Below are 26299 nucleotides of genomic sequence, written 5' to 3'. Positions count from 1 at the left end.
GTATAGTGGAATTTAGTATTTTAGAACCCAAATGCTGTTATCTGAAAACAGTGGACTTCATTTTCCAATTCTTTTTTCTATTATATACAGCGCTGTTTTTTCTGTTTGTTGCTCACGCCCATGTGTTGTAGAAACAGATTCTAATAAGAAACATTTACAGACTCAGTTGCTTATTCACGTGTAGCTCCACACAAATGCATTGCCTGCGTTTGTTCTCATCTGTTTAAAAAAGTAATTATTTGCCTTTGAATTTGAAGAAAATCCTGATTTGAGTCTGCTTCTCATATTGTCTTGTTATGAGCTGTAGCATATGGAACCTTCATTATAACTAAAACAAGATAAACTCTCCAAGGTAACAAAGAAACCTCCTTGAAATGCCTATGAAAATGAAATATCTGTGTTTTATACAAAGATTTGATCCAGCAGTCATTATTCAAATAGGAATTCCACTGAAGTCCAGAGGAATTTTGCTGGAGTAAAGAGTTTATGATTAAATTCTGTTGGAATCAGTAGTAGTGTTGAACCTGGTCCCAGCAGGTCCAGTCCCTTACGCAGTTGTGTTACCTTCCTAGGGTAAGGAGGGTTTCCTTGTTTTCCCAGATGAACCTATTTTTAGTGTCAAGTTCTTCAAAGTCTACTTTGAAAATAAATGTACAAGCTGCAAAGGCAATGTTATTAGTTTTGTGCTGGAATTCTCTCCTTCAGACCTGGTGAATGTCAAAATAGTATGTGGAGATACGGTGTTAGCAGGTGAGTACTGGTGGTGACACGGAGTGGTTGTTGATTCATGATAAGACAGTCAATAATTGAGTTAAATTAAGTTTGGAAAGAAAAGGCTTTCTTCCACACAGGAAAAGCTTCAGAATTTGTCTTGACAGTGTCCTAAAACAAGTTAGCAAGTGTCATACATCAGTTGAAAGTTTTGCTGATGCCTAAGCAAAACCATGAAAATTCAGTAATCTCGTCAGAGGTACAGTATTACTGGGTGAGATCTGCGAGGGGAGGGAAAGAGCAAGAAGCAGAATATGTTTTCTTGCAGTGTAGATTGAGCCATTAAGCTTGAATATTAAAAAGTGAGGTGCTCTCTGCCTATAAAACCTCTTAAAACACTCATAAGCCTTATTTATGTTTATGTTTAGTGTCTGTCTAAGGAATCGTGGTGAGGACTTTCTCAGTTTCAGGGTGTTGTTTTTCTGTGGGATTTTTTCTGCATGGGCAAGGTCTGTCTGATGGAGATTTATAAGCAAGGGCTTGCTCATTATGGCTGTGAATTGTTTTTATTTTTTAAGAGAATATATGAACATATTTTCTTTTAAAGAAGAGTTTTAAAGGAAGTAGGCTATCTTATTTTCCAGTTTTTTGCAATATTATGTATCGCAAAAAAGATTTACTCTTGGTTCTGTTGTGTGTGTTTTCTGTAACGACTCTGTAGACGAATTAGAAGAGTTTCTGGAATCAGTTACCAAGAAGTGAAACATTATTAACTAAGAGGAAAAATGATCCATCTTCGTCAGACACATAACATATTTCAGGTTTTCTCTTTCATTTAAAATACATAAATGAAGTTACCTCACAACAGAAGAAAAACTTTCTTCCTAAGGGTTTAATTGTCATTCTACCAGTTTGAACTTCTGGGTCTGCTGGTCTGGATTCATGTTGTCTACTGCTGAGAGAGAGAAGGTCTAATATTTTTTAATTATTCTGGTTTAGTTTGGGATATAAAACCTCTTGGACATCACAAAACACCAAAAAAAGTTGTAATACTCTTTATCCTCCTGCTGTTTCTTTGACAGGCCAGTTTAGAAGTATTTTCTCAACTCGGAAAATAGTATCTCTGTCTGAAAATTTGATTTCAGTTATCACCTTTAAAATAATTATGAAATCTGTAAGGAAATTGAGGGTTATTTTTCTCCTTTCCTGACCTTTTTTTTCTATGTTTGGCAGTATTGAATAATGTGTGTATAACAGCATGATCAATTTTGCATCGGTGCTGATAGGCAATTTCATATCTTAGTCTCCAGTTTGGAAGTTACCTCCTGGTGACAATGCGCTGTTGTGTTAGCATGTGTGCATGAGTTTCTCCTGACAAGGGCTTTAGAGCACTTCTGTGGAGCTGAAATAGGCCCTTGTGTCCTGTTTGAAATAGGAAAAGGCTGTAGATGATGGTGTGGAGAAGGGATTGTCTGTCAGTCATTTATTTAGGTGAAGGAAGATCAAGCCATAATTCTGCAGATGGTTCCACAGGACAATGGAGCACAATCAGGAATGAATAAGATGCTTGGATAATGACAAAGCCTTTATTGGACCTGGCAAAAGAGCACACTTGGCTTTTTTAAACAGATGATCACACCTTTGATGTCTTTTCAAGGAGTGGGGGTTTATCTCATGGTTCCAAAGCCTGTGGAAATGTTTCTGAAGTTGATCCTGCTGCAAAAGGGACAGCTGTAAGATAGACCTACACCCTCGCTGTTCTGCCACCACAGCTCGCAGAGTTACTGTCAGAATTAGTAGGGATTGCAGTTGCAGAATTAAATGATGGTTGACTATTCAGGGGTCTCAAATACTTGTTCTTTACTAGTGTAGTTGACATGAATCTTAACCAGAGGTTAGAAGGAAGGGACAGATGGTAGAAATGTTTGAGAGCGTATAAAGCTGAGCAAAATCAAAGGAGAAAAGCTTACTAGATGAAATCTTTGTATACATTTAGGTAATATACATCACTGCTAAATAAAGGGCACTTGAAAAATATCAGGTGTTCTCCTAAACAGCAAAATAAAGTGTATTTGTATTAACATTTTCTCCTGGGCAGATGTGAGCCCGTTAGCTTTGATGGTTTTGGTTCTCAAAACAGGTGAATGCTACAAAGAGCTTTGTGCTTGCTTGGTTATGAAGTTTTTTCTTCACAAACAAATACAGATAAAAAAGGTTTTTCAGTACAGGAATGTTTTAATTTTTGGTATGGAATTTGGTTTTCATATTCTAAGTTATACTAGCTAGATGCATTAACCAGCTCGCCAGAGTTTAATGATTAGCCTCCAGAAAACACAACTTAACTTGCTCTTTTTCTCCTTTAAGGTGGTTTCCCCTGGAGTCCAGACAAGGAAAGAGAACTAAAGACAGAGGAGAAATAAAGGTCAATATTCAGTTTATGAGGAATAACATGACAGCAAGTATGTTTGATTTGTCAATGAAGGACAAAACTAAATCCCCTTTTGCTAAACTAAAAGACAAAATGAAGGGTCGAAAAAACGATGGGACGTTTTCGGATACATCCTCTGCAATCATCCCAAGTACTCACATACCTGATGCGAACGTAGAGGTGTGTACTGGTGAAGTACAAATGAAATCAAAACCAAAAAAACCTTTCCTTTTGGGACCTCAGCGACTATCCTCAGCTCATTCCATGTCAGATTTAACGGGATCGCATGTCTCAGAAAAAATGAAATCCAGCACAGTTGGTTACCCTCATCTTTTCAGGCGTCAGCTAGAATCATTTGGTTCGGTTGATGAAGGTGGTAAGTAAAACTCATTACTATTATAATTACAGTTCACTGCTATTAGAGCATTCAAAAGTCTTTCTTTAGTTTATGAAGGAAGTCCAAGTCCAAAAAGTTAAGAATTATTGCTGGCCTATTTTTTTTTTCACTTCCATTAGCTAGTGGTAACTCACTACTTCTATTTCTGAGCATAAGTAATAAAATATATTGGTCATAATTTGTGGTAATTTAGCATTTTTATTCTTATGTCCTCATTTGAGAGTGTATTGTAGGGAAGCATTGCATTCTAGAGGAAACTCTAGGCAAAATAGCGTCTTGTGAAAAATAAAAATCAGTTTTAGAAGTTGAAAACTGTCACCCAAGTTTTAAACCTGATTTATAGGAAGAACTGAAAAGACTTTGCATTGTTCAAAGTTATGCAACCCATAGACTACTGTTGCTTTTAGGAATGGCACTCTAGTCCTAGCTCTCTTCTTTGTAGAACTTAATTTTCGCATAAGAAACAAAAGTTTGCTGTAGTGTCTATCCATAAACATTTCTGAGTCATGAAGTGAAGGCCACAGCTTTGCATTATTTTTTTAAAGAGCTGAGTTAGTCTGTGGTGTTTTGAACTAAGACTCAAATGCAAAGCTGCTAGAGCTAAGCTAAAATGGGTTCTCTGCATGTCATAAACTATGATATAGTCTCTTGTCGATAATGTACTAATGACAGATCGTTTGCAGGGAGTCTAAAATCTCCACATAGAAGGACATTAAGTGTTGATACTTCTAAAGTGAACCCGCTTGACAGCACGGCCGATGAAACTGCACTCGAAGCACAAAACGACCCATTTACCAATGTGAGTGCTTCATTACCCCAAAAATTTGCTACACTGCCAAGACAGAAGAATCCCTTCGAAGAAAGCCCAGCAACGTGGGATCAAAACATAAGCCTGTTTTCCAAACCTGTCGAAATCAGGAAAGATGGTAAAAAAGAGAAAAAAGAGAAAGTTAGTCTTTTTGAAAGAGTGACTGGAAAAAAAGATAGCAAGAGGTCAGATAAACTTAGCAATGGGGGATCAGACAGTTCTACTGACTTGAAATCACCCAGTGCGTTTGGTGAAACTCATCAGGAGAGTTTTGATTATGATTCAACTAATCCGTTTATGACAAACTACAAGCCTACAAGCACGTTGCCATCTTCAAGGTAGGTTTTTGCTGTATTTTGATCTGATATCTTGAACGTGTTATATAAATGAAAATGTGAAGTGTTGAGGAACACAATCTTTGTGCTTTATATATATCATTGCTTATCTGTTTCTAAGTAAAAATTACGAACTTTTTATATAGTTTGATATTTTCTTACTTCATTTTGAAATTACATTTATATTAGTAATATGTACTGAGAATGTCCTTGGCTACTTGAGTTTGTGGAAGACTTTGCTGGTGCTTCAGAATGAGTTCTTCCTGAACTGTTCTTTCTTTGTTCTTTCTAATAAATTTGCCTTTTGCCTTTGTATTAATTCCTTAATTAGTGACACAGTAGTATTGTCTTTAAAAAAAGCAAACAATTATTTGTTTCTTGTTAGCTTGCTCTTTAAAATTTTAGAGCAGATTGATCTTACTGTATCCTGGCTCAGTTTTATTCATAGGTTAGAATGCATGCACACCTGATTTAAACTTAAAATAATTTTCTCAACAAAACTAACCACGGATGTGAATTAGATAAACGAACTGAAATGGAACTGCTAGAGAAAAGATTTGGTTGCTACAAGCTCATACAGGCTTCAGTGAATTATCTTCTTAGTGTCCTCTACGAGTCAAGTCAGTTCCTAGTGTCTTAAATAACATGTTTACAGACAGAGTCTTAGAATATTATTTATTTAATAAAGGATTTCTCTAGATTAGAGTAAGGTTAGATGTAGCTTGGTTTGTCAGAAGTTAAACTTCCATTTAAATAAGCTCCTTTAAAGAAGAAGTAATTTAAATAACAATTAAAATTACATAGCATTTAATTTTTTAAAATGAAAAAATGTATTCAGGCAGATGCTAGATATACGTAGTGAAATCTTTTGAAGTTCTTGAATGCAGCATATCTTGATAAATACAAATCTTTAACGGTAATCACGATGGACTTTTTTTTTCTTTATTTTGTAATTAAAAAGCTCATCACAGTGCCCATTCAGAAGGACTCTAGTCATTTGTTCTTTAGTCATTCTCTGTCATTTAGCTCTTTGTATGAGGCTTTTTTACTAGTTCTTGACTTTTATGTAAACATAAACTTTTGATAATACAAATAGATATTCAGTTATTTTGAAAAAAAAAAAAACAAAAATAGTAAACATTTTGACCTTTTTTTATAAGACAGCTATTATGGAATAATATCTAGCATGCAGTAATATAAGTTAGAAGCTCTTGATTTTTATATGCTCCAGTATTATGTTCTGTGACAATCTTTTAGAATAAGTTCTCTTTCTTTCAAATGTATCTTGTACAATGATTTTCTTTTGAAGTAGAAACTAATACAAAATGTGCATATTTAATAAGTTTACAGTTTAAGTTTACCTTTTATCTGTGGAGGATATGTTGAATAGAATCCATTTTAAATTTTTCGAACTAGTAATATGGTGAAGAAAGAACTGTATAAATCTGTGGGCGCAAAATAAATGCGGTTGAGCAACAAATTCAAGGTGCAGAAAGCATACACAAGGAATTTAGACTTTGAGTTTCTTTTTATTTACTCATGGTGCTATTAACCTCTTTTGGATGTATCCCGTTTCCGCAAGTAAACTAGGCAATATCTTTTTATTAAGGTGTGTCCTAAATCAGTGTTGTGGTGTGGGTGAGGAGTTTGGTTTGCAGGTGGATCTCCCAGTTAACCCCACCTAGTTAAGGCTCTGGGTGATGGAATGGTTCTGGGGCGTATGAACAGGATTCCTGCCTGATGAAACTCAACTGGCAGATGCATTCCAGGAGCACACGGGAGCCACAAAAGGGCATTCGGTCCCTGGGACCGGGCCAGAGGTGGTGGAATTAAAAAAAAAATAATCCATCCTCAAAAAAAAGTGCCCAAACCAACTCCGTGTGCAAAGCGTGAAGGTCAGGTTCTTAGCATGGATGAAACAATGTCTGTAAAGTTAGTGGGAGTCTTTTCAGTGATTTTGTTGAGCTTGGGTCAGGTTTAAGTTCATCCTAATTAATTGTGTTTGGTAACGTTGACTAAGCAATAATGATGTGCAGGGCAGTGGCTCTACAACCTCACTAACTGATGGCTATGGGAGTTGGAGAACAGAGTCCCTGAATAGCCCTTCACCCAACCACTTAGGTAAATGCTAACTGGCTGTGTACATACTCTGTCACTAATTACTCTTATTTACTAATTAAAAGAATAAAGATAAATACATCTTCCATGTGTCTCTCAGCTGCTGGTATAGAAAATGTAGAAACGGTTCAGCAACAGTTACAGGTTTGGGTTATTTTGTTAAAAGCAGGAAGTATCCTAGGATTATTTGAAAATTATTATTTATTTTTATTACTATTATTTATTATTGCTATTTCAAGGTTTTAGAAGTATTTTGGAAAAGCAAAACAAAACCTGGCTCGTGTTTAATACCAGTTATCAGGAAATCACAAAATTCGGACCCCTAATTTCTATTCATTTCTGCTCTGGCCAAGGTTTGTTCTGTGGCTTTGGGTAAATCACTTAGTCTCCCTGCACCTCATCTGTTAAATTGGGATGACATTTTGTTACCTCTTACCAATGCTGAATGGATAAATTAGTATTTTTTAAGGATTTTATAGATATGGTAATAAAATATTACATAGTGTTAAGATTGGGGGTTTTTATTGTCTGGTGTAGGTGTAATATAGATATTTATGAGCTGATTTCTTGACAATTTAAAAATGATGCAGTCTCATAGTGAAACAAGAAATACTGGTTTTGCATATAACTCACAAAATTCGTGAGTTCCAGAGGATTTATATCATACAGCCAAGGAAAAATTTTAAGCATGTGATATGTCGACTATTTTTAGCCAACATTTACCAATAATACTTTTGTCTTCATACTTATTATTTGGCTGCTTTGAAATTTTTACCTAGTATTATCTTAAATTGCACTCATTCTTACAATTACTGCTATTGTCATGGCTCTCATGAGGTTAATTTGCAGTCAGGAACCACGTGGATTTTGTATTGAACACAGTTAAAGAAATTGAGGATACTCCTGGAAAACAAAGATTGTTTTGTGCCACGGCCAAACCTTGTGCATCATTTCTCTGAAATTGTTTGTGTTTAGAAAAATACACTACAGTAGGCTAATAAACTGATGTGAAAATTTCTCAATTTACACCACTTGACAAGTGCTAAAAGAAAAGCATCTTTAATTTTAATGTGTTATTAAGACCTTTTTAGAGAGATTGTACAAGTTATTAACAAGGTCCTCTGAGACAGGAGACGGGTAATTAACAAGACCTACAGAAAGAGAGTTTAGGTAATTAACAAGATCTTAGGCACTGGACACAGGGAAACAAATAGTCCAATATTTAAAGCTGACAGGTTGTTACTAGTCTGATCAAATTCCAGATCTGCGAAACTGAATTGATAGGTGTTTGGGAGCTTTCTAAGAAACATTCTATATAAAATAGATATAACACACAATATAAGTGTGTGTCTGTATATACATATGTTCATGCATATATAGAAAGATGCATTAAAAAAAACCCTTTTAAAGTAGCACTTCCATGAACTAAGTACTGTTAAACTTAGATAAAAGAAGATAGAGCTTGTGCCTACATACTGGTTGCACTTTTAACTCAAGTTCTTGAAATAAATATGTTGCATTCTAAGCAATGTGGAAGGTGGAATAGTGGAGGAGAAAGAAAACTGTATCTTACTAGGGTTCATGGTAACAATTATGAATAATGAATTATGAATACGAATTTATAACATGAGTAATTGGTCAATTGGAATATAAAATACAGAAATATTATTTAATTTTTTTTCTCTGTTCTTTCATTGCTTCAGCCTTTTTTAAAAATCACAACTCAGAAAAACCCAACCAGCCCAACCCTTCAACTCATCTCTTATATCTTTCTGCTTTGCCTGTCATGTCCAAATGGGATTATTTTCTTCAGCCTCTTTCCCCCATACTGTCATCTCATACAGCCCTTAGAGCTGCCTTCCTGTCCAGTGTCACCTGTTCCAAACAAATCCGTGTCTGCAGTTTCATTTGTCCCAATGGATGCAGTGTTTGAAACAAGCAGTGTCTCTGCATTTTGGTGTCTGTTAATAGATTTGGAAAAAAACAAACAAGTAAGGTGCCATGAAAACATGAGGTTCTTTGATAACCGTGATGTGTTTGGATCATATTAAATTGGTAAGTCCAAATAACAGCCGATATTAAACAGCAAATACTAAAATTTTGTGTGTGTGATGGTCAACTAGTTAGAGAAGCTTTTGCAAAATCACGGTGTTAATCTGAATTTCTGGGTTACTGCTTGTCGCTTGAGCTGCATTAGTAGAGCAGGTGCCTGGCTCTGGTCAATTGAAAAATAAAACCTGTTAGTTTAAACCGCAGTGAAGATAAGTTATTAGTGCAATAATTTCAACATCACCAAAGATAAATGACTGTTACATGGTTTCAGTCTCCCTGTTACGTATGATGTGCCAGAGGCAGTTACTGGCCACAGCTCTGTGGGAATGAACCCCACAAGTTGCCTGGTCAGAGCACAGGGTTTTAATGGCTGTGGATTTCTTTACCAAGTAGCTCATCCTTTCCCAGTGTACAATGCAGCTCTATTTTTAATTTTTGTATGCCTTGTTCAGAAACGTTGATTTCTAACAAGTTTATTACTGCGCTTGCTTGAGTAATAAAGCTTGTTCTGACATTTTAACGTATGTTTCTCTGTTAGTCAAAAAGTGACATCAGGTGAACTATGCTATTTTCAGAATTTTGTTTCCTCTATCAGTCTTAGCATGTCTTATTTTAAGAACAGTGTACTTCTGCATTGCTTTTCTTGAAATGAAAGGGTTTTTTCAGTTCTCTACTGAAATTTGACAAGCTTCTTTTCTAGTCAAATGCAATTAGCTATAGTCTAGGTACAACATTGATAGTCTATGACAGTGCATTAATTATACTGTAAACTATTAATTTTTGTTAATTCAGTGTGGTAAAGCTGTCAGTTGAACATTCTTTCAACAAAACAAATACATTCCAGGTATGTGAGAGGTAAGAGGAAACTGCAAAGCAAGAAGTCATGTGAGGATTCTTAGTCTGTCCTGCCAGGGCTGTTATCGTCCAATTTAGAAATCTCTCTGCATGTGATGAGAGAATAATGAAATCTCACAAAGCTACTACAAAGCAGTGGTCACAGTATTTGGGATATTAGTCGGATGGTTTGGAGCAATGAATTCCTAGAGGGCGGTTGTAGAAGTACCTACTGTTAATCTCGACTACTGCAGACTCTTTACCAGCAATCACTTACTCCTAATTAGTTGTCTCTTTTAGCAAGACTGTTGTGAAAGTTCATCCTGCTGCCTGAATGACACGATTTTTTCAAGCTTTCATTGTCTGTTGCTACATATTAGGGCATGTGAAAACTTTTTTGAGTGGATGCATAAGTCATATTATCTGTCCCGGGGGGGAATGCACTGCCTGTTCCATTTGCTTTAAAAATAAATAAATAAATAGTTATATCCAGTTTCTTTGTTAATAAATTCAGAAGCTATATAAAATCAATGAGCTATATTTTTCCCTGTTCCAGTTTCTTTGTTAATAAATTCAGAAGCTCTATAAAATCGATGAGCTATATTTTTTTTCCCTGTTTCATTATAAGAACTAAGAATTAATGCTATTTTTTTTAAGCATTCAAAAATGCTTAAATTTTCTTAAATGCTTAAAAATTCTGAAAGTTTCAATACAAATTTTACTTTAGGGTTGGTTAATCTTTTGGTTGGATCTCTAATAGCAGGATCTTATAGTGGAGGTGCTGGCACAACTCTTAGTATAAAAGTTCTTCAGTTTTTTTTAAGCATTCAAAAATGCTTAAATTTTCTTAAATGCTTAAAAATCCTGAAAGTTTCAATACAAATTTTACTTTAGGGTTGGTTAATCTTTTGGTTGGATCTCTAATAGCAGGATCTTATAGTGGAGGTGCTGGCACAACTCTTAGTATAAAAGTTCTTCAGTGGTCTGTTGAGAATAAAACTCATTAGTTTTTTAACCATAGCACAACTGCCTAGTGAAAGGAGGTATATTTAAATGCTTAAAAATATTAACATTTTATGCAAAACTGTTGGTTTTTCCAGAAACTTAAATTCTAATTCAGTTGAGTACACTGTGTGAGATCGCTTTTGATTTAAGAATGTCTTGTCCTAAATAATAAATTAAATTTGCACAAGTAATGTGTCCAACAGTGTGCAAGGACAGGTGCTGTTGTTTTAAGATACTTAAATTTTTGGAAGGAGGAGGCTGGCATTCTGGTGGCCTCCACTTCCCTTCATCTATCTCCAGCAGTATCAGGCACCTCAGAATTGGTCACCAGCCTGTTGCAGATCCAAATTCATGTCTGTTTTCAAAGTGGTGTTTATACATAAAGCCACATTTGTGTTCCTTAAAGTTTGTGTTGTTCAGGACCATTATTAAGCACCACATTTTGAATCTGTGACTTCTTTGTCTCATGGAGCATTTTGCCTTTTTGTAGGGCTCCAGAGTCCTGCAGTATACTCATGAACAGACCATTTTCAAAGTGGTCTATATAAAGAATGTGTAGCTTGAGAAAGAATGATTTGCAAAAAAAAAAGTGTGTCTTATATTCAAAGTTTGGGGGGTTTGGTCCAGTTTCTTAACTCTTGGCATGAGACTTTATAGTAATATTAAGAAATGGAGTGATAGCAACAAAACCTGATACTCTTTTTGTGTCCTCCTGTGGTTACACAAACTCCAGAAGGTCTTGGAGCATGGCTTGAGAGCAGGACAATTTATGTAGTGAAGTGTCTTAAGTGATGTTCACCAGAATGATTGGGAAATAAACGGTAATATGATTACTCCATAGTTGCTCAGCTGCCAGACATGACAGTCATTCCTTCTCAGAGTATAAAGTGATGTGTGCACTGCCAGGCACAGCAGGCTAACAATATCCTATGGAAAGCTAAGTTTCTGAATTTCATTAACTATATCTGATTTTATTAGTTTCTTTTGTGTTTCTAGTACATTGGTAATAAGCTAAAATTGCATCCTAATATTTCAGGGGTTTGATATGTGTTGTGAGAATCCAAAGAAAAATGCGTAAGCAATGTATTAAGACTCAGTCCAAAGACTGAGAAGTAGGAATAATATTTCAATTCTAATGGAAAATGAACATGGTAGAGCTTTGCTAATTACCTGTACGTTCCATATTAAAGGGTAAAACTTGAAACATCACCTTGAGCTTATTGGTATAATGGATATTTTGGAGGATGTCAAGATAGCATAGAGTATTTCAGTAGTTTAAATAGTAATAATTAATGTAAATGTCCTAGTTATAATTTCTAATAGTATACAGTACAATGATCATATAACTAATATGAATAGCAAAAAATAAGTGAAAAGCTTTTGCTCCTTAAGAAAATATGCTTTCCTTACAGCATAACATAGGAATCTGATTCCTGTTCATTATGTTGTCAGAGTAAATGGTTCAGGCACTAAAATGTTTAAATCAGTTATAGGAAAGATTTTTTAAACATTATTTTAATCTCTAGGCATTTAGTAGCTAAATATTTAAGCAGCCACTAGACCTAATGTTTGAATTTTTAACTACCATTAAACTTCAAAAGACAAAATTACAAGCTCGAGTCACAAACTTGAGCTTCTGATACATCCTAAACTCAGCTCCACTGTGTTGAAGCTTTTATACAAACTGCAAATAGTCAGCAAGCAGTGTAACTATTTAACTGCCTCATAAAAAGTAGGTGTTTTGAAAAAAAAGTAAGAGTTTTAGGTAGTTCTAATGTAATGTATTTAAATAGGGAAAATAACAAGAAGGTGTAAAACAATGCACTTGCTATGATTATGAAGTAGTCATCCAAAACACTTTACAGAATCAGCATTATAGTCTGGCTGTCTCCATTATTGGCTTATACTATTTGAATTTCTCATCGATTTTCTCCAGCAACATGGCCATAGGAAAGGGTTCTCTTCTCAGATGAGTTAAAATTGCAATCCAAGCTAATAAAACCCCAGAAACTCAAACAAACTTTACTATTCAGTAAAAAGGTACATGTGAAGAAAAAGTTATGTCCCAAGCCGTAAAATAATATATGTGATTTAATCTGGTAAAAATATCTGAGAAACTTTACTATTCAGTAAAAAGGTACATGTAAAGAAAAAAGTTGTCCCAAGCCGTAAAATAATGTATGTGATTTAATCCGGTAAAAATATCTGATATAAAGTAACTGTTAAGGAAACTAATTGGATTCTGAGATGAGTGAAATGGGCAACACAACTAATTGCTGTGCTGGACTGAAGAAGTCCCTTTTACTACTTCCTAACTTTCTTGAAGGCGATTGCAGTGAATGAAAATTTTAGTTGTAAGAGGCAAAGTGTTAAAAATAATTGCGGGACCAGGGACCATAACTTTCTTGAAGGTGATTGCAGTGAATGAAAATTTTAGTTCTAAGAGGCAAAGTGTTAAAAATAATTGCGGGACCTGGGACATCACCTTGAGGCACATGGGTCTGCACAGGTGGAGCAGGGGCTTGTGGTTCTGTCTGGGTAAGTGGAAGAGGGAGAAAGTTACTTGATTCCTTGATATGATGGAGGGACTCTTTATGAGGGAGTCTAGCGATAGGACAAGGGGTAACAGTTTTAAACTGAAAGAGGGGAGATTTAGATGAGATATTAGGAAGAAATTCTTTATTGTGAGGGTGGTGAGACACTGGAACAGGTTGCCCAGAGAAGCTGTGGCTGCCCCATCCCTGGAGGCGTTCAAGGCCAGGCTGGATGGGGCTTTGAGCAACCTGGTCTGGTGGGAGGTGTCCCTGCCCAGGGCAGGGGGTTGGAACTAGATTATCTTTAAGGTCCCTTCCAACCCAAACCATTCTATGATCCTATGACACAGGAGCAAGAAGTTGGATGAGGTCTTTTCAGGGAGCAGAAAGAGTAGTAGTCCAGCCAGTTTGTGTAGGTTGGAAGGTGTGCCCAGTGAGGAGGCGTTAGATGTAACACCTTGGGAGTTACACACTGTCAGAGAAACCCAGTTTGACTTCGGTTCTCAAGAGTGAGCTGGCAGAAAGTCCATTCATTAGAAAAGAGTCATCTTTTTATTTGTAAACTGAGCAGATTTATTTGGGGCAATAATTATAGAATCCCACAATGCCACTTTTTTTTTTTTTTTATAATCACAGTTCACAGAAAACTGTACTTGGAACAAAGCTAAAAGAACTTTTTCCCCCAAGCTGTGAACACAGCTTTTTCCTGCTTCCACAGCAAAAGTTCCCTGCCAATTTGTCAAACCCTGGGGAAAAAAAAAACAGAGATGGGACTCTAACAAGCATTACTGCTATGAACTGTGATTGTAACATGGGGGAAAAAAAGAAGAGGTTATTTTTTTATAATTGCTTAGATCAGTGATTTCAGAATGCTCTTAGGAAGTCACAAAAATGGGTGTTTGAAGGAGGCTTGTGGTGGTTGTGCAGCGTGTGGGCTGGGGTCCTGGAGGTGTGTTTTCTGCAGGCTCTTACCAGTAGCCAAGCAGGATGGTAACTTTAGGGGTGTATTATTGTGCTGAAATTTAAATTAAAAAAAATAAACGCTTTCGTGAATTTCAGTACACCAAGCATACAACTTCCCCAACTGTATGCATTCGTAATTTTACAGCATTTTTCATGGCATTACTTGGTCCCTGGACAGTGAGTTACGTGTCCGGGGTGAGAGCCTGTGTCTGCTCCGGCTCCTCGGGCTGGAAGCGCTGGCAGGAAACCCTGCGGGGCTCCCGCCTTCCTTAGCAGACAGCCCCATTTAAGCAGTGTTACATGCATCCTCAGCACCTGTTTCTTCCTTGAGAAGCAGTAGATTTTCCACATATCTCTTTTAAAATATGAGTAAGAGTATTCATGGAGTTTGGGGTTTTATTAGGGTCTATTCTGTCTAATGGTTTTTCATTTTTTGCAAGCGTATTCAAGTTGCTTCACGTGAAATACACAAACTTGCTCTTTTGTAATTGCAGTTACAACGTCCGCAATGTTATGGAAATGATTGCAGGTTTTTTAGCTGCAAAAAAAAAATAAATGAAAATTAGTCCCTACTGCTAGTGATTTATATTTCTAATTGTCAAACGTAACTTTTTGTAGCCAGAACTGCTGCTTTTATTTTAAGCTGCCGCTATGAAAAAGAGTCGCAGAACTTATTTCACAGAAACGATAAAGTCATTCAAGGCAATGAAAGATCTTGCTTTTTTAACCTTTGAGAAAGTCACTCAGTTGAGCAGTCAGGCCGTATTATTCTATATCTTGTCTAACATGAGGAAACAGTCCCAAAAGAAAGATATCCCAAATTAACGCCACACTTCGTTAAATAGAGACATTCTTGGTTTTCACCAAGCTAATTCGATCCAGTTCAGTTAACTCATTTTTTTTGTACTCGGATCACAAAAGGCAGCCATGAATGAAGCAAGTTCATCATGTGTTTGACACATCAGTGTGAAACTAAAAGGCAGGCTGAGAGGGAGGGTTCCTGCCTTTGGCTTTTTAGACAATACCCGATGAAAGAGGCCCCTCATTCAGAACCGGTCTCCAGCAAACCAGGCAGACTGCTGGGGATCACTGTTACAAACAGGTATAATGGGAATTAGCCAGAATTGGATTCGTCAGACACCTCTTGATTTCCAGTTGTGACTGTTTGTGTAATCCAATCTGTATCTAATATCCTCGGTCCAGCAGATGGTTCATGGGATTTCTCTATGAGCAAAAGCCTGCCTACTTTGGAAATGAAAAATAATGTATAGAAGAAAAAAAATGTAATGTAAAAAAAATAGATTGTAATGTAAACAATTATTTTTTTTACGGAAAGAAATTAGGTTTTACATTTTATGTTGTTTACCTTTGTAAATTGCGCCCCTTCCACTTTTACAGCATGAAATACGTGGCTTATAAATTCAGATAGCAAAGTGATGAACTGTCACAAAATACTTGTTCCTTACTTTAAGCTACCTTTAAAATAAAAAAAAAAGTGCAAACATACTTTTATAACTTTTTTGTGTTATTCTCAGACAGCTGGTACATGCAATCTGGCTTAAATAGTAGATTCTGGGATGTGACAGAATGTCTGCTATGATGCTACCAAGTAACTAATATTTGTGAGCCACATCCAAATTCTGAACACATTTTCGGAGAGTTAGTTTTCTTCCCAAACTTGCTGTAGCAAGGACATAAGAACACAGCAGCACTGATTTTTTTAAGTTATTTGCTAATAATTGCATCAACCTGAGAGGTCAGTGGACTGTTTCTTAGGCCTGGCTGCTTTTATCAATACCGACTGCACTTTTGCAGTTGAGATGAAACAAATGTTGCTCACAGAATGTGGCTTTTCAGCTCCGACTTAAACTGGTGATCTCACTGGAATTTCTAAAGGACCTTTCTCCTCTAGAAGCTGTTTTGAAAGCTGGGAATACATGTTAATCTATGGGGTTTTGGTGGTGGTTTTTAACAATCATCCCAGGGACCTGTTTCCAGAATACTTCATTTAAAGTATCTCTTTTTTGCCTTGAAAGCTGGGAATCCATGTTAACCTATGGGGTTTTGGTGGTGGTTTTTAACAATCATCCCAGGGACCTGTTTCCAGAATATTTCATTTAAAGTATCTCTTTTTGCTTAGAAACGCGAGGTAAATCTAGAGATAAGAGATAAGGAAGACCAATCTGTAATATCCTCAGTGGACTGTTTCTTAGGCCTGGCTGCTTTTATCAATACCGACTGCACTTTTGCAGTTGAGGAAGAAAAAACTCTTAACACAACAACATCATGAGATAGCTTTGCTTTTTCAACATGTGGGATAATCACTAGGTTTAGAAAATAATATATTATTCACTCAATTTTAAGTATGAAACAAATGTTGCTTATAGAATGTGGCTTTTCAGCTCCGACTTAAACTAGTGATCTCACTGGAATTTCTAAAGGACCCTTCTCCTCTAGAAGCTGCCTTGAAAGCTGGGAATCCATGTTAACCTATGGGGTTTTGGTGGTGGTTTTTAACAATCATCCCAGGGACCTGTTTCCAGAATACTTCATTTAAAGTATCTCTTTTTGCTTAGAAACGCGAGGTAAATCTAGAGATGAGAGAGAAGGAAGCCCAATCTGTAATATCTTTCCTTGCATTTCTTAATTATTCAAATTTTATGACAAAAAGCTTATGAATAATTAAGAAAAAAATGAACAAAGAATATTTGAAAATTTCCATTAACTTTGAATATTTTCCTACTTTTCATAAGTTCAACAGATCAAAAAAATAAATAGTATTAAATATTTTATAGCTACATACCTAATTCAGTAGTGTTTTCTAGTTGATGTTTTGGTCAGATAAATGTACACTGCTAATATTTGGGTTTGTGGTTTTTTTTCCCCACAGTTTTAATGTGAATCCTTCTGGCATTGAGGACCTCAGGAAAACAATGGTGAGTTACAAAGTGTTGCCATCAGTAAATGCCAACTAATTGGTGCTTGACACAATATAAGCTATTATTCTTGTTTAACCTCTTACAAGGAAATGTTGGGGGGGGTGTTATTCTTTTGAAATATTCAGATCTAATTAGAAAATTACAGGCTTAATATAAATTTGGAAACGAAGAGTTTTACACTCAATATGTAGTATACTTCTGGTATGACGATGTAGTGGAAATGAAGAGTTTTACACTCAATATGTAGTATACTTCTGGTATGATGATGTAGAGAAGAAGGGAAAAATCAGATCTTTGTACAGCAAGTAAAAGGAAAACTCTTGCTTTGGGGTATTTAAAATGGCTCTAGAGAACGAACAGTGAAGTGAGGAACTCTGCATTAGGCAGTGATGTGTTAATTGCCCTAACAGGAGTTTCCTGTCACTGTAGTTGAAGACTTGAGGACAGTCTTTATATGGTAAATCAAAATGGAAGTAATGAACTGATGTACGATAGGATTAATAATAGAAATAATAAATGAACAGCCTCTTAGGAAACATTAAAAGTAGAAATACGAGCAATTATTATTCAAAATACTATTTTGACTCTAAAAGTTCTTAGAATAAATTGTGTACTAAGACCAAAAAAATTCACAGATTTCCTATGCAGTGTCTTTGTTTGAAGCAAAACGTGGTCTTACTGGAATTTATTCTGTAAATAGATGAAATCTTTAAAAGTGGGTTTGTTTTCAATCTTTAAAATATATAGAAAACAATTTTCACAAGCAAATAGGACTTTGTACTGTTTGTTTTTTGCTGGTTTATGTAAATGACTTGTAATAACATTTGATGTTATTGTAAATGCCCAAGTTTTTATAAATGTAAGTAACTGGTGGGAGATGTCAGAGTATATGAAGGCTGTCTTTGATCAGATAGTAAACTGAATTCTACCAGGCGGTTACTTAATCTCTGACAAAAAGCGACATCAAAAAAATTGATTTAACTTAGCAGCTATTGTCTGTAAAGTAACCATAATTACAGTTTCTATGCTTGCAAATGTACTACCGCAAATCATGTAATTTATTGCTGGTGAAAGCATCGGTTTAATTCTTTTAAGAAATAAGATGTGAATTGTTTTATTTAAAGGATTTAAAGGTGATAAAAGAAATCCTTGATGATTTTTCTTTTGGAATACCAGCTATCCTAAATGTCAGTTGTAGGATTATGAGGTGGTGTTCATTTAATACGAAATACAAATTAGGAGGAGAAGAAACTATATCTCAACCATAGTTTTGAATGAAACCATTTGAATATTTTTTTTTAATGTTCAAGATTGCTTTCTAAGGTGTTTGAAGTAATTTATTATTAGGTTCTGCAATAATAGCCCTCACCAAGTTATTATATTTCTTCCTTGTGCATCACATTTAGTAATTATGTTTGTATGTCTTCTGCTCTGGTGCCAACACCTGTCTCTGAAAGCAGTGTTTAAATGGGAGCAGTAGCCAGTTGAAAGGGCAGCGTGAGCTCTTTAAGGCCTAATTAAGAACTGAAAGGAAGATGAAGTAAGTAGGACAAAAGATGTGAAAGTAGCTTAGATGATATTCCCAGAGCAGAATTCCTCATTAGAACAATAAAGAGATGATCAGAGATTGCCGGGCCTTCGTTTTATCTAATTCCATTTCCTCTGGCTGTCAGTGTGTACCCCAATAGTATTTTGTGGCTGAGACAATCGTTCTTTGCATAGTTTATTATTTAAAACCCTTTTTTTTTCTTAATTCATTGTAAGGTTAATGTTTTGTATTAAAATTTTAGTACCTGTTTTGTAAAGATATAATTGTTCCTTATACACCTAAGTATCACTTCCTTGCTCAGACTGAACATTTACAATCATCTTAACTTTAACAATACTTATTTCTAAGTACTAACAAGCTTTAGCTAGAATTTTGTGTAATTAATGTGATAGGTTATTCCTCCCAAAGATCTATAGAGCATGTGTATGACAGAACATCTTTAAAGCATATGTATTACGCACAATTTTCCAGTAAACTTTATGTAATAATTAAAGACATCATTGCATCTTAATTCCTGTCCCTTTGCCAAATCAGAAAATTAGGAAAAACCCTATATTTTAGACATGGTAGTGTTACTGGTGTCTTTTCCAAAGTGTACAAAAAGTTAGTACTATAAAGATAAAATATTACTTCCTTCTTGTAGAAGAATATGTACTATAAAATATAATATCCACAAAGTGAAGTTATTTTCTCTTGTATACTTGTTGGACGTCAATTACTAACCAATTTATAAATTTCATCAAGTGAGTTATTGATCTCTTACAATATTATAACTTGATAATATAGTTCAAAATACTGAATACTCATACATAAACGTTGACATCTATTGATCTCTTACAATATTATAACTTGATAATATAGTTCAAAATACTGAATACTCATAAACGTTGACATTAAATATCTCAAATGTAGTGAGAAACGCTTAAAAGCACTTATTTTCAAGATGTACTATTAGAATATAATTGATGGAGAGAGGCTGATTGATCTGTCATACTTCAGCCTATTTGCAGTGCCCCATCACTTTTAATTAGGTTTATTTGAAAACTTCGGCCACCTGCATATTTTAATTATTCAGCATATGCCAATGTGTAAATATGGAGCTGTATGGAAAGAAAAGGAATGGGAAGGAAGGAAGGAATGAATATGACATTATTATGTGCTGTGCTTCCTCGCTGTGCAAGCTTTAGCATTTTTAATGACAAGTTTCTACTGTAAACAAAAGCTTTCTTGTGTTCTTCTGTCCTGTTAGAGGAGCAGGATTTGAGAGCTTAGATTATTTTACTTTGTTAGAGGTTCCATATCTTTTAAATGTCTCAATTTCTGAATCAGATAAAACATGCTGCTTTGCATGTCTAACAGTACTAATACTTCAACTCTCCCAATCTTTTTCTCAGTTATACATTTCCAAATATTTAATAATCTGGTTAGTTAAGGTCACAGCTGATTCTTCTTGACACGCAATAAGGTGTTCAAATTCATAGTATTCTGGATTGCACGTTGCCCTTTGTTAAGGGGACTGATTTCTTCCATCTCTGTTAATACTTGTAGTATTCTGGATTGCACGTTGCCCTTTGTTAAAGGGACTGATTTGTCCATCTCTGTTAATACTTGCACTTTCTGAGTCATCAGAAATCATTACAGAAACAATTCTGTTTTCTCTCCTGCTGAATTCTGGGCCCCTCCTGCTTTAGAGCAAACAAGCAAGATCTTTTAGTAGTGCTTATTCTCTGTCTTAAAGAAATCATTACAGAAACAATTCTGTTTTCTTTCCTGCTTAATTCTGGGCCCCTCCTGCTGTAGAGCAAACAAGCAAGATCATTTAGTAGTGCTTATTCTCTGTCTTAAGTGCTTTGGTGCAAATAAGATGCAGCCTTTTAACTTCACCTGAAATTCAAAATTGAATGTTTTATTATATGATTCAGAGGCCAAGGCCTGGAGAACCACTGACAACTAAAAACAGAATATGAAAGACAGATGAGGGCTGATGTTATTGAAAGCTCAGTAAATGTTTTGCTGAGATGCTCTCAAAAGGCGAGAACTCGGGAAAGTTTCAGTAGGACCTGAATTCTCAGGGCTTTCTCTTCTTCTGCTATAATTAAGGTTACCACAGTCAGTTTCCCAAAGTGGACCCGCAGGCTGTTATTGTGGTTACTGCTCATATGGTCATTAATTGTGTACACATCTCCCTGAGAACAATATTTTTTTTCTGAGATGACAATGTGGGCAATTAAACCAAGCAACCTCTCTCCAGTTTTTTCTGCTTCCAGTGGGGGTATTGGAGGGAGAAGCTCTAGAGCAAGTGGGGGTATGTTGTCTAAGAGAGGTTGCTTTTTTCAAGAGGTGCACATGAGAAACAGGAAAAGTGATAACCCATCAACTTGTTCAGAGCACTCAACTATTTAATAAAATCTGATGTGTTTTTTTTTTTTTTAAACTTATCTGTAGGATGGAAATCCTTTCGACGCCACTGCAGGATACCGTAATCTTACTTACGAGGAGGTTTTGCAGGAGCTGGTGAAGCATAAAGAGCAACTTAAGAAGAAGGACACTCATATTCGTGAACTCGAGGATTACATTGATAATCTTCTTGTCCGAGTGATGGAAGAGACCCCTAGTATTCTCAGAGTGCCATATGAACCTTCTCGAAAAGCTGGCAAATTTTCCAAAAGTTAAGACAGTGATGCTCGATGGTACTTTCTGATGAATACATTAAAGAAAGGAAGTCACGCTTCAACTTTTTGACTTCTCTCCATTCCTTGTCTCCTAAGAAATTCCAGGAGTCAGGGGAGGACAGGACGATGGCGTGGGGTTTTTTTGGTTTTTTTTTACTCTGAACACTAGCAGGGACTGCCAAAAGTAATATTCTGTTAGATTACCTGAATAACTTTTTTTTTTTCTTTTTGAAAACACCTTTAGGTACAGAAGACGTACAGTACAGTAAATACTACACATTAAATACGTCCATGCAGTTTATCTAATAGCTTAGTGTTCACCATGTGGCAGTTTCAGTTGGGAAATCTGTGCTGTTATGAATGTTTTCTTGGATGATTATTGGTATTATGCAAATATATCGATCCTGGTATTACAGCATGCCCTCAAGGCCACTGGTTTCAAGCCAGTACAGTCGCTTTACTAAACCGAGGCGTGATTTGTTGCAATGGAATGTAGTTTGTTCTACACATACTAGAGGAAAACAGTGATGCACAATCTTTGCAGAGTAAATGCTGTATTCTATACAATGTGCTTTTTGTATAACAATGTAAAAAAAAATACCATGCCACTTCAGTAATGGCACATGCTGGAATCGGTTATTTTACACTTAAATGCTGAATTTTGTGTTTAACGATTGAACTTTGGTAGTGAGCTCATGTCATAAGGTTGTTTTGAGGATCTTTTTGTATGAAGTTATTGCATGCGTTTTTATATGTTAAAGTATTTTGAACAGTGTTAACAAAGTCGGAGGTAGGACTGGAGAAAAGTATGGAATAAAGATATGAATACCTTGTTCAGTCAAAGTCTACTACAGTGAAAATGTAGGAGAAATGAACAGGCTGACTTAAATAGACATGACAATTCAAAAAATACAGAACTGGCTTAATTTAAGGTTGAGTTTCACGTGATGTATATCTGTCAGGTTTTTTAAATCTTATGACAACAAAGTATATGCCTTTAGAAATAGGGTATGTTGCTTAAACACATATAGAGTACTTAGAAAGGCTTTTCATTAGAAAAAAAAATCTGTATTCCTTCTAAGTCAGCTTTCATTGAGGCAAATGAAAGAAGAATATAGTAACTGTCTTGCTGGTCATTTAATAATTTTTTGTAAAATGACATACAAAGAAGGTATGTTATTCAATAAATTGGCAAAATATAGTGAATATAAAATGGGAAGGTACTGTAGGAGAAGAATCCTCACATTATTAACATAAATAGATCTTAATTTTAACTTCCTTCATATGAGTCTCAATTGGATTGTCTGTTGCTGTAAAGTAGTAAGATGGTATTAAAAAAAATACAGAGAATATTTTAGATTTTGATTTAAGAAAAATTACTGTCTTTTCTTCCTCCTCTTTTTCTATACCTGGTCTATGTTTTTTCTTACAGCACCATGTAATGGCTGTTGCTGAGGAGGAAAAGAAGCTTGATATTAAATTCATATTTTTGTTGTTGTTGTAAAAGATTTAAATATGTTTTTATTTTTAAATACAAAAAAATAATAATATCTTGGAAAATTAATTGATCTAAAAAAGTTCTCTATCTGAATGCTTTTGACAATGTTATTATTGTGTGACAGTACAGAATTATTCTTGTTAGAAAAAAACATTTCTCTGTACAGTGCCCAGATTTATTTTGCTACTTTTTTGCTTTTTCTTCTTTCTTCCTTCTTTTTATTTTCTTCTATTTTTAGGAACTACCTCCCATTCCCCTAGTGCTGTGTCCCTAAAATTTGTGCAGTTTGAGCTTTCCCAGCCCAGCCCTGGGATCCCTTTCACGTAGGTGGTTGTGCCTGGATGGGGCTGAGTGATTCAAGCCCTGCCTTTTACTGTCATGCTCTGCATTTAGACATTTCTAGCACAGAAACGGGCCCGTTTCATCAGGTAGTCTCTCTTTTGACAACCAACCTAAGGATTTATCGCCTTCGGTACCTCATAAACCACATGAATGTTCTTTTGACCCACTTAAGATCTAAATGACTGTAAATTTGTTGTAATATATTCGAAGTGCCAAAGGTTATGTACTAAGTTATGGTACGTTTACTGTTGGAAGTTAGGTTTTGCACTCAATTAGATTTTAATTTCCTAATTACACCAAGATGTATTTCAGTTACTCAGTATTTCCATAAAAAGTTCTTAAACATTTTCAAATGTTTGGCCGAAGCAAGTGGTTTTCTCATATTGTTAATGGGGAAGTGTTGTGCAATTGTTTTGAATTCCACAGTCGTTTTCAAACTAACTGGTATGAGGCCATCTGTGGTATCTGCAGTGATTAAATCATACACACCAATGGGGTTTAACTCAAGTAAACTAACCAGAGAGTATGCTCCAATGACTTTTCACTTGCAAGCCAACTTATAATTATTAAAATGAAACTCAACTATATTTAGCACCTCTGAAATCACTTCTTTTAGAATGTAAATGTAGAATATCAAACTGCATAATTGACTAAAAGCAGATCATTTGACATATTTGCATACCAAGAACGATAAGCAGATTAAAGGTAGCGAAAAGATCAATTTTTGTGCATTAGTGAAGAAATTTAGTGAAGCTTTGAATGTGCTATCTAGTCTTTATCTGATCTGTAAGTGAATAAAAGCACCTTTTGTTTCTAACAGTTTATCAAGAGGGGAGAACGACAAATGCAATTTAGGAAAAGGTAAAGTGACTGAGAGAGGCAGAACGGGACACTTAAAACTGTGAAAATATTTTTATAGAATTCTCATAGCTAAAGGTATAGGTTGCTTTTGGAGTAATTTTGGAAAGATTACATGGCTGTCATTTGCTGCTTAGAATGAAAATTTTAACATTTTTCTGTATTTTAAAATTATTTTTGGAAAGCATCTTCACCTCACGTGTATTTTTTGAACTATGCAGCTTTCAAATGAAAGCATTTCATATGAAGTGATTCATATGTTGAAAACAAAGGAAGTTCTGTTTCTCCCACAGGATAAAATTGTAAACTTTTTTGCAGATCATTTTAAAACCACAATAACTTGCCACTTACGATCTGTCTGTCTTGCCCTTTAAAACACATGGATGAAAATTTTGGACATCTCCACATATTTTTTTTATTTTTTCTCTCAAAAATTTGTGCAAGAGTTCATCCATGCACACACGATACTTTGAAGTGATCCTTTGAAACACATCCTCTGCTCATAGCCACATACTTTACTTGCTTTAAAAAACAAATATTAAGGCCATACTTTAATGTTGTAATGAACCAATTTAAACTTTCTGCCATTCAAGAAGGATGTTTAATATTTATATGTTACCTCTTGCTGCTGTATTTTACGTTTAGCTTGGTTTTCCACCTACTAATGAATGTAGCATTCTCCCTAGATTATACATAACTACAGTTATTGCTGTTGGCTCTGTATCAAGAATTATTTGTAATTTTCCAGCTGTGAAAATGTTGCCTTGCATTTGGAGAGGTTTCGTGATTTGGGGACCTAATGAAAGTCATGCTCATTAGGTACCGGTCTGCATTTCTTTCTGTACAGGATGCCCTTTCTTAGATGCATCTTACAAGAAACAGAACTGCTGTCTTAATATGTTTACTGCTGCACTGGAGGTTTATTTCCACTTCCAGCTTTAAAGAGAAATTATTGTCCTACGTCAAGTATGTAAAGTAAGCTCATGCTTTTTTGCTCTTTATGTATCCATTACTGTTGTAGCTGTGATAGAGGCGTTAGCTGTGGGCTTAAAATGGTGATATTTAAAGCATGTTGACTAACTTCCTCTCTTTGAAGTACATGGTGAAGGATTATAGCGCTGCTGTGTTGATGATGCTAGATTTAAGGGTCTGTCAGCACTTTCGGTATGAAACCCAGTTTTCAGGGATTTATAACTTCTAAATGTAGATACAGTCACTGGAAGTATTTAATATGCAATAGGTAGCACTTTAATCTGTTCATGAAGGGGTTTTGAGATTTGTTTGTGTTGAAAAAGTCATGGTCTTCTAAAGCATGGTGGGCATTTGCTTTCTCTTTTATAATTTGTACGTTGAAGAAGCCACTGTATGTTACAAATGGTAGAGCCATTCCTATTCATCTTAGAAGCTTCCAGATGTCTTGTATTACAACGTGCTATAAAAAGCTGAAGATCCAGGTTATATAGGAAGTCTGTAAAAGATACGAACATTGCTTATAACTTAAGGGTTGATTTCGTCTCGTGCAATCAATGGTAGTTTGTCTACATTTAATAATGGTACAGAATCACAACTATATGCACATGTGAGAACTATAAACTTTAGAATGCATGAAAAACTTTTATTTTTGTTTCATTATTGCAACTTCAACTCCTTTAATTTGATTAAAATGTTGTCTTAATATTTTAATTTCTGTTCATCAAATAAATATTGCATGTCTAACACTAATAAAGCACCACAATGCACTACTGCAGTATTTCTTGAATTGTGATATTAATCTGTGTTATGCAAAGCATGTCACTCCCGAGCTCTGCTGAAGTATGTGTTTGTAAGAGCTGTGCCGTTAAGACTCTCAGACCACAGAGAGGTATTTCCTTAAGGACCCCTCTAAATGAATATCCCAGCTGTTTGCAGGGCAGCCATTAAGGGAAATCTCTTTCAGTAGTGTCCAAAACGTACAATTAGTGGAAAAAAATGGCATGTTCTTACTGTGCTAATATCTGTGTCTTTTTTTTTATATGACAGCTGCACTCTCTTTAAATGTACCTTCCTCCAATTTTATGGTTGTGTAAATATTACTAGGAGATCTTTGGCACTGCAGGTCAGAGGGGCATTTAGCATGAGGGCGAACACTGTGCAAATTTTGATATGAAAAATATGTTGCATATTTCTCTTCCTACTTGAGAGGGTAAAACTCAGCCAGAGCGACACAAAACTGGGGCCTCCTTCCCCACCTCCCTGCCCCTTAGGTATCTTTTTCAA

The 26299-nt window shown here is 35.5% G+C and overlaps 1 protein-coding gene across 1 annotated transcript in view; it reads left to right on the top strand.

Moving 5' to 3' along the window:
- RAB11FIP2 (RAB11 family interacting protein 2 (class I)) overlaps positions 1-25790 on the top strand; it is a 34372-nt gene extending 8582 nt beyond the window's left edge. The window contains exons 2-5 of the mRNA XM_014945314.1: positions 3076-3515; positions 4220-4682; positions 17076-17121; positions 21119-25790. Of these exons, the coding sequence (XP_014800800.1) occupies positions 3076-3515; positions 4220-4682; positions 17076-17121; positions 21119-21346 (1177 nt within the window). The 3' untranslated portion in view covers positions 21347-25790. The remainder of the gene's footprint in view (positions 1-3075; positions 3516-4219; positions 4683-17075; positions 17122-21118) is intronic.
- The last annotated feature ends 509 nt before the right edge of the window (positions 25791-26299 follow it).

The sequence above is a fragment of the Calidris pugnax genome, unplaced genomic scaffold (assembly GCF_001431845.1).
Source record: "Calidris pugnax isolate Ruff unplaced genomic scaffold, ASM143184v1 scaffold89, whole genome shotgun sequence".
Taxonomy (NCBI): Eukaryota; Metazoa; Chordata; class Aves; order Charadriiformes; family Scolopacidae; genus Calidris; species Calidris pugnax.
This window is presented reverse-complemented; position numbering and strand designations above follow the sequence as displayed.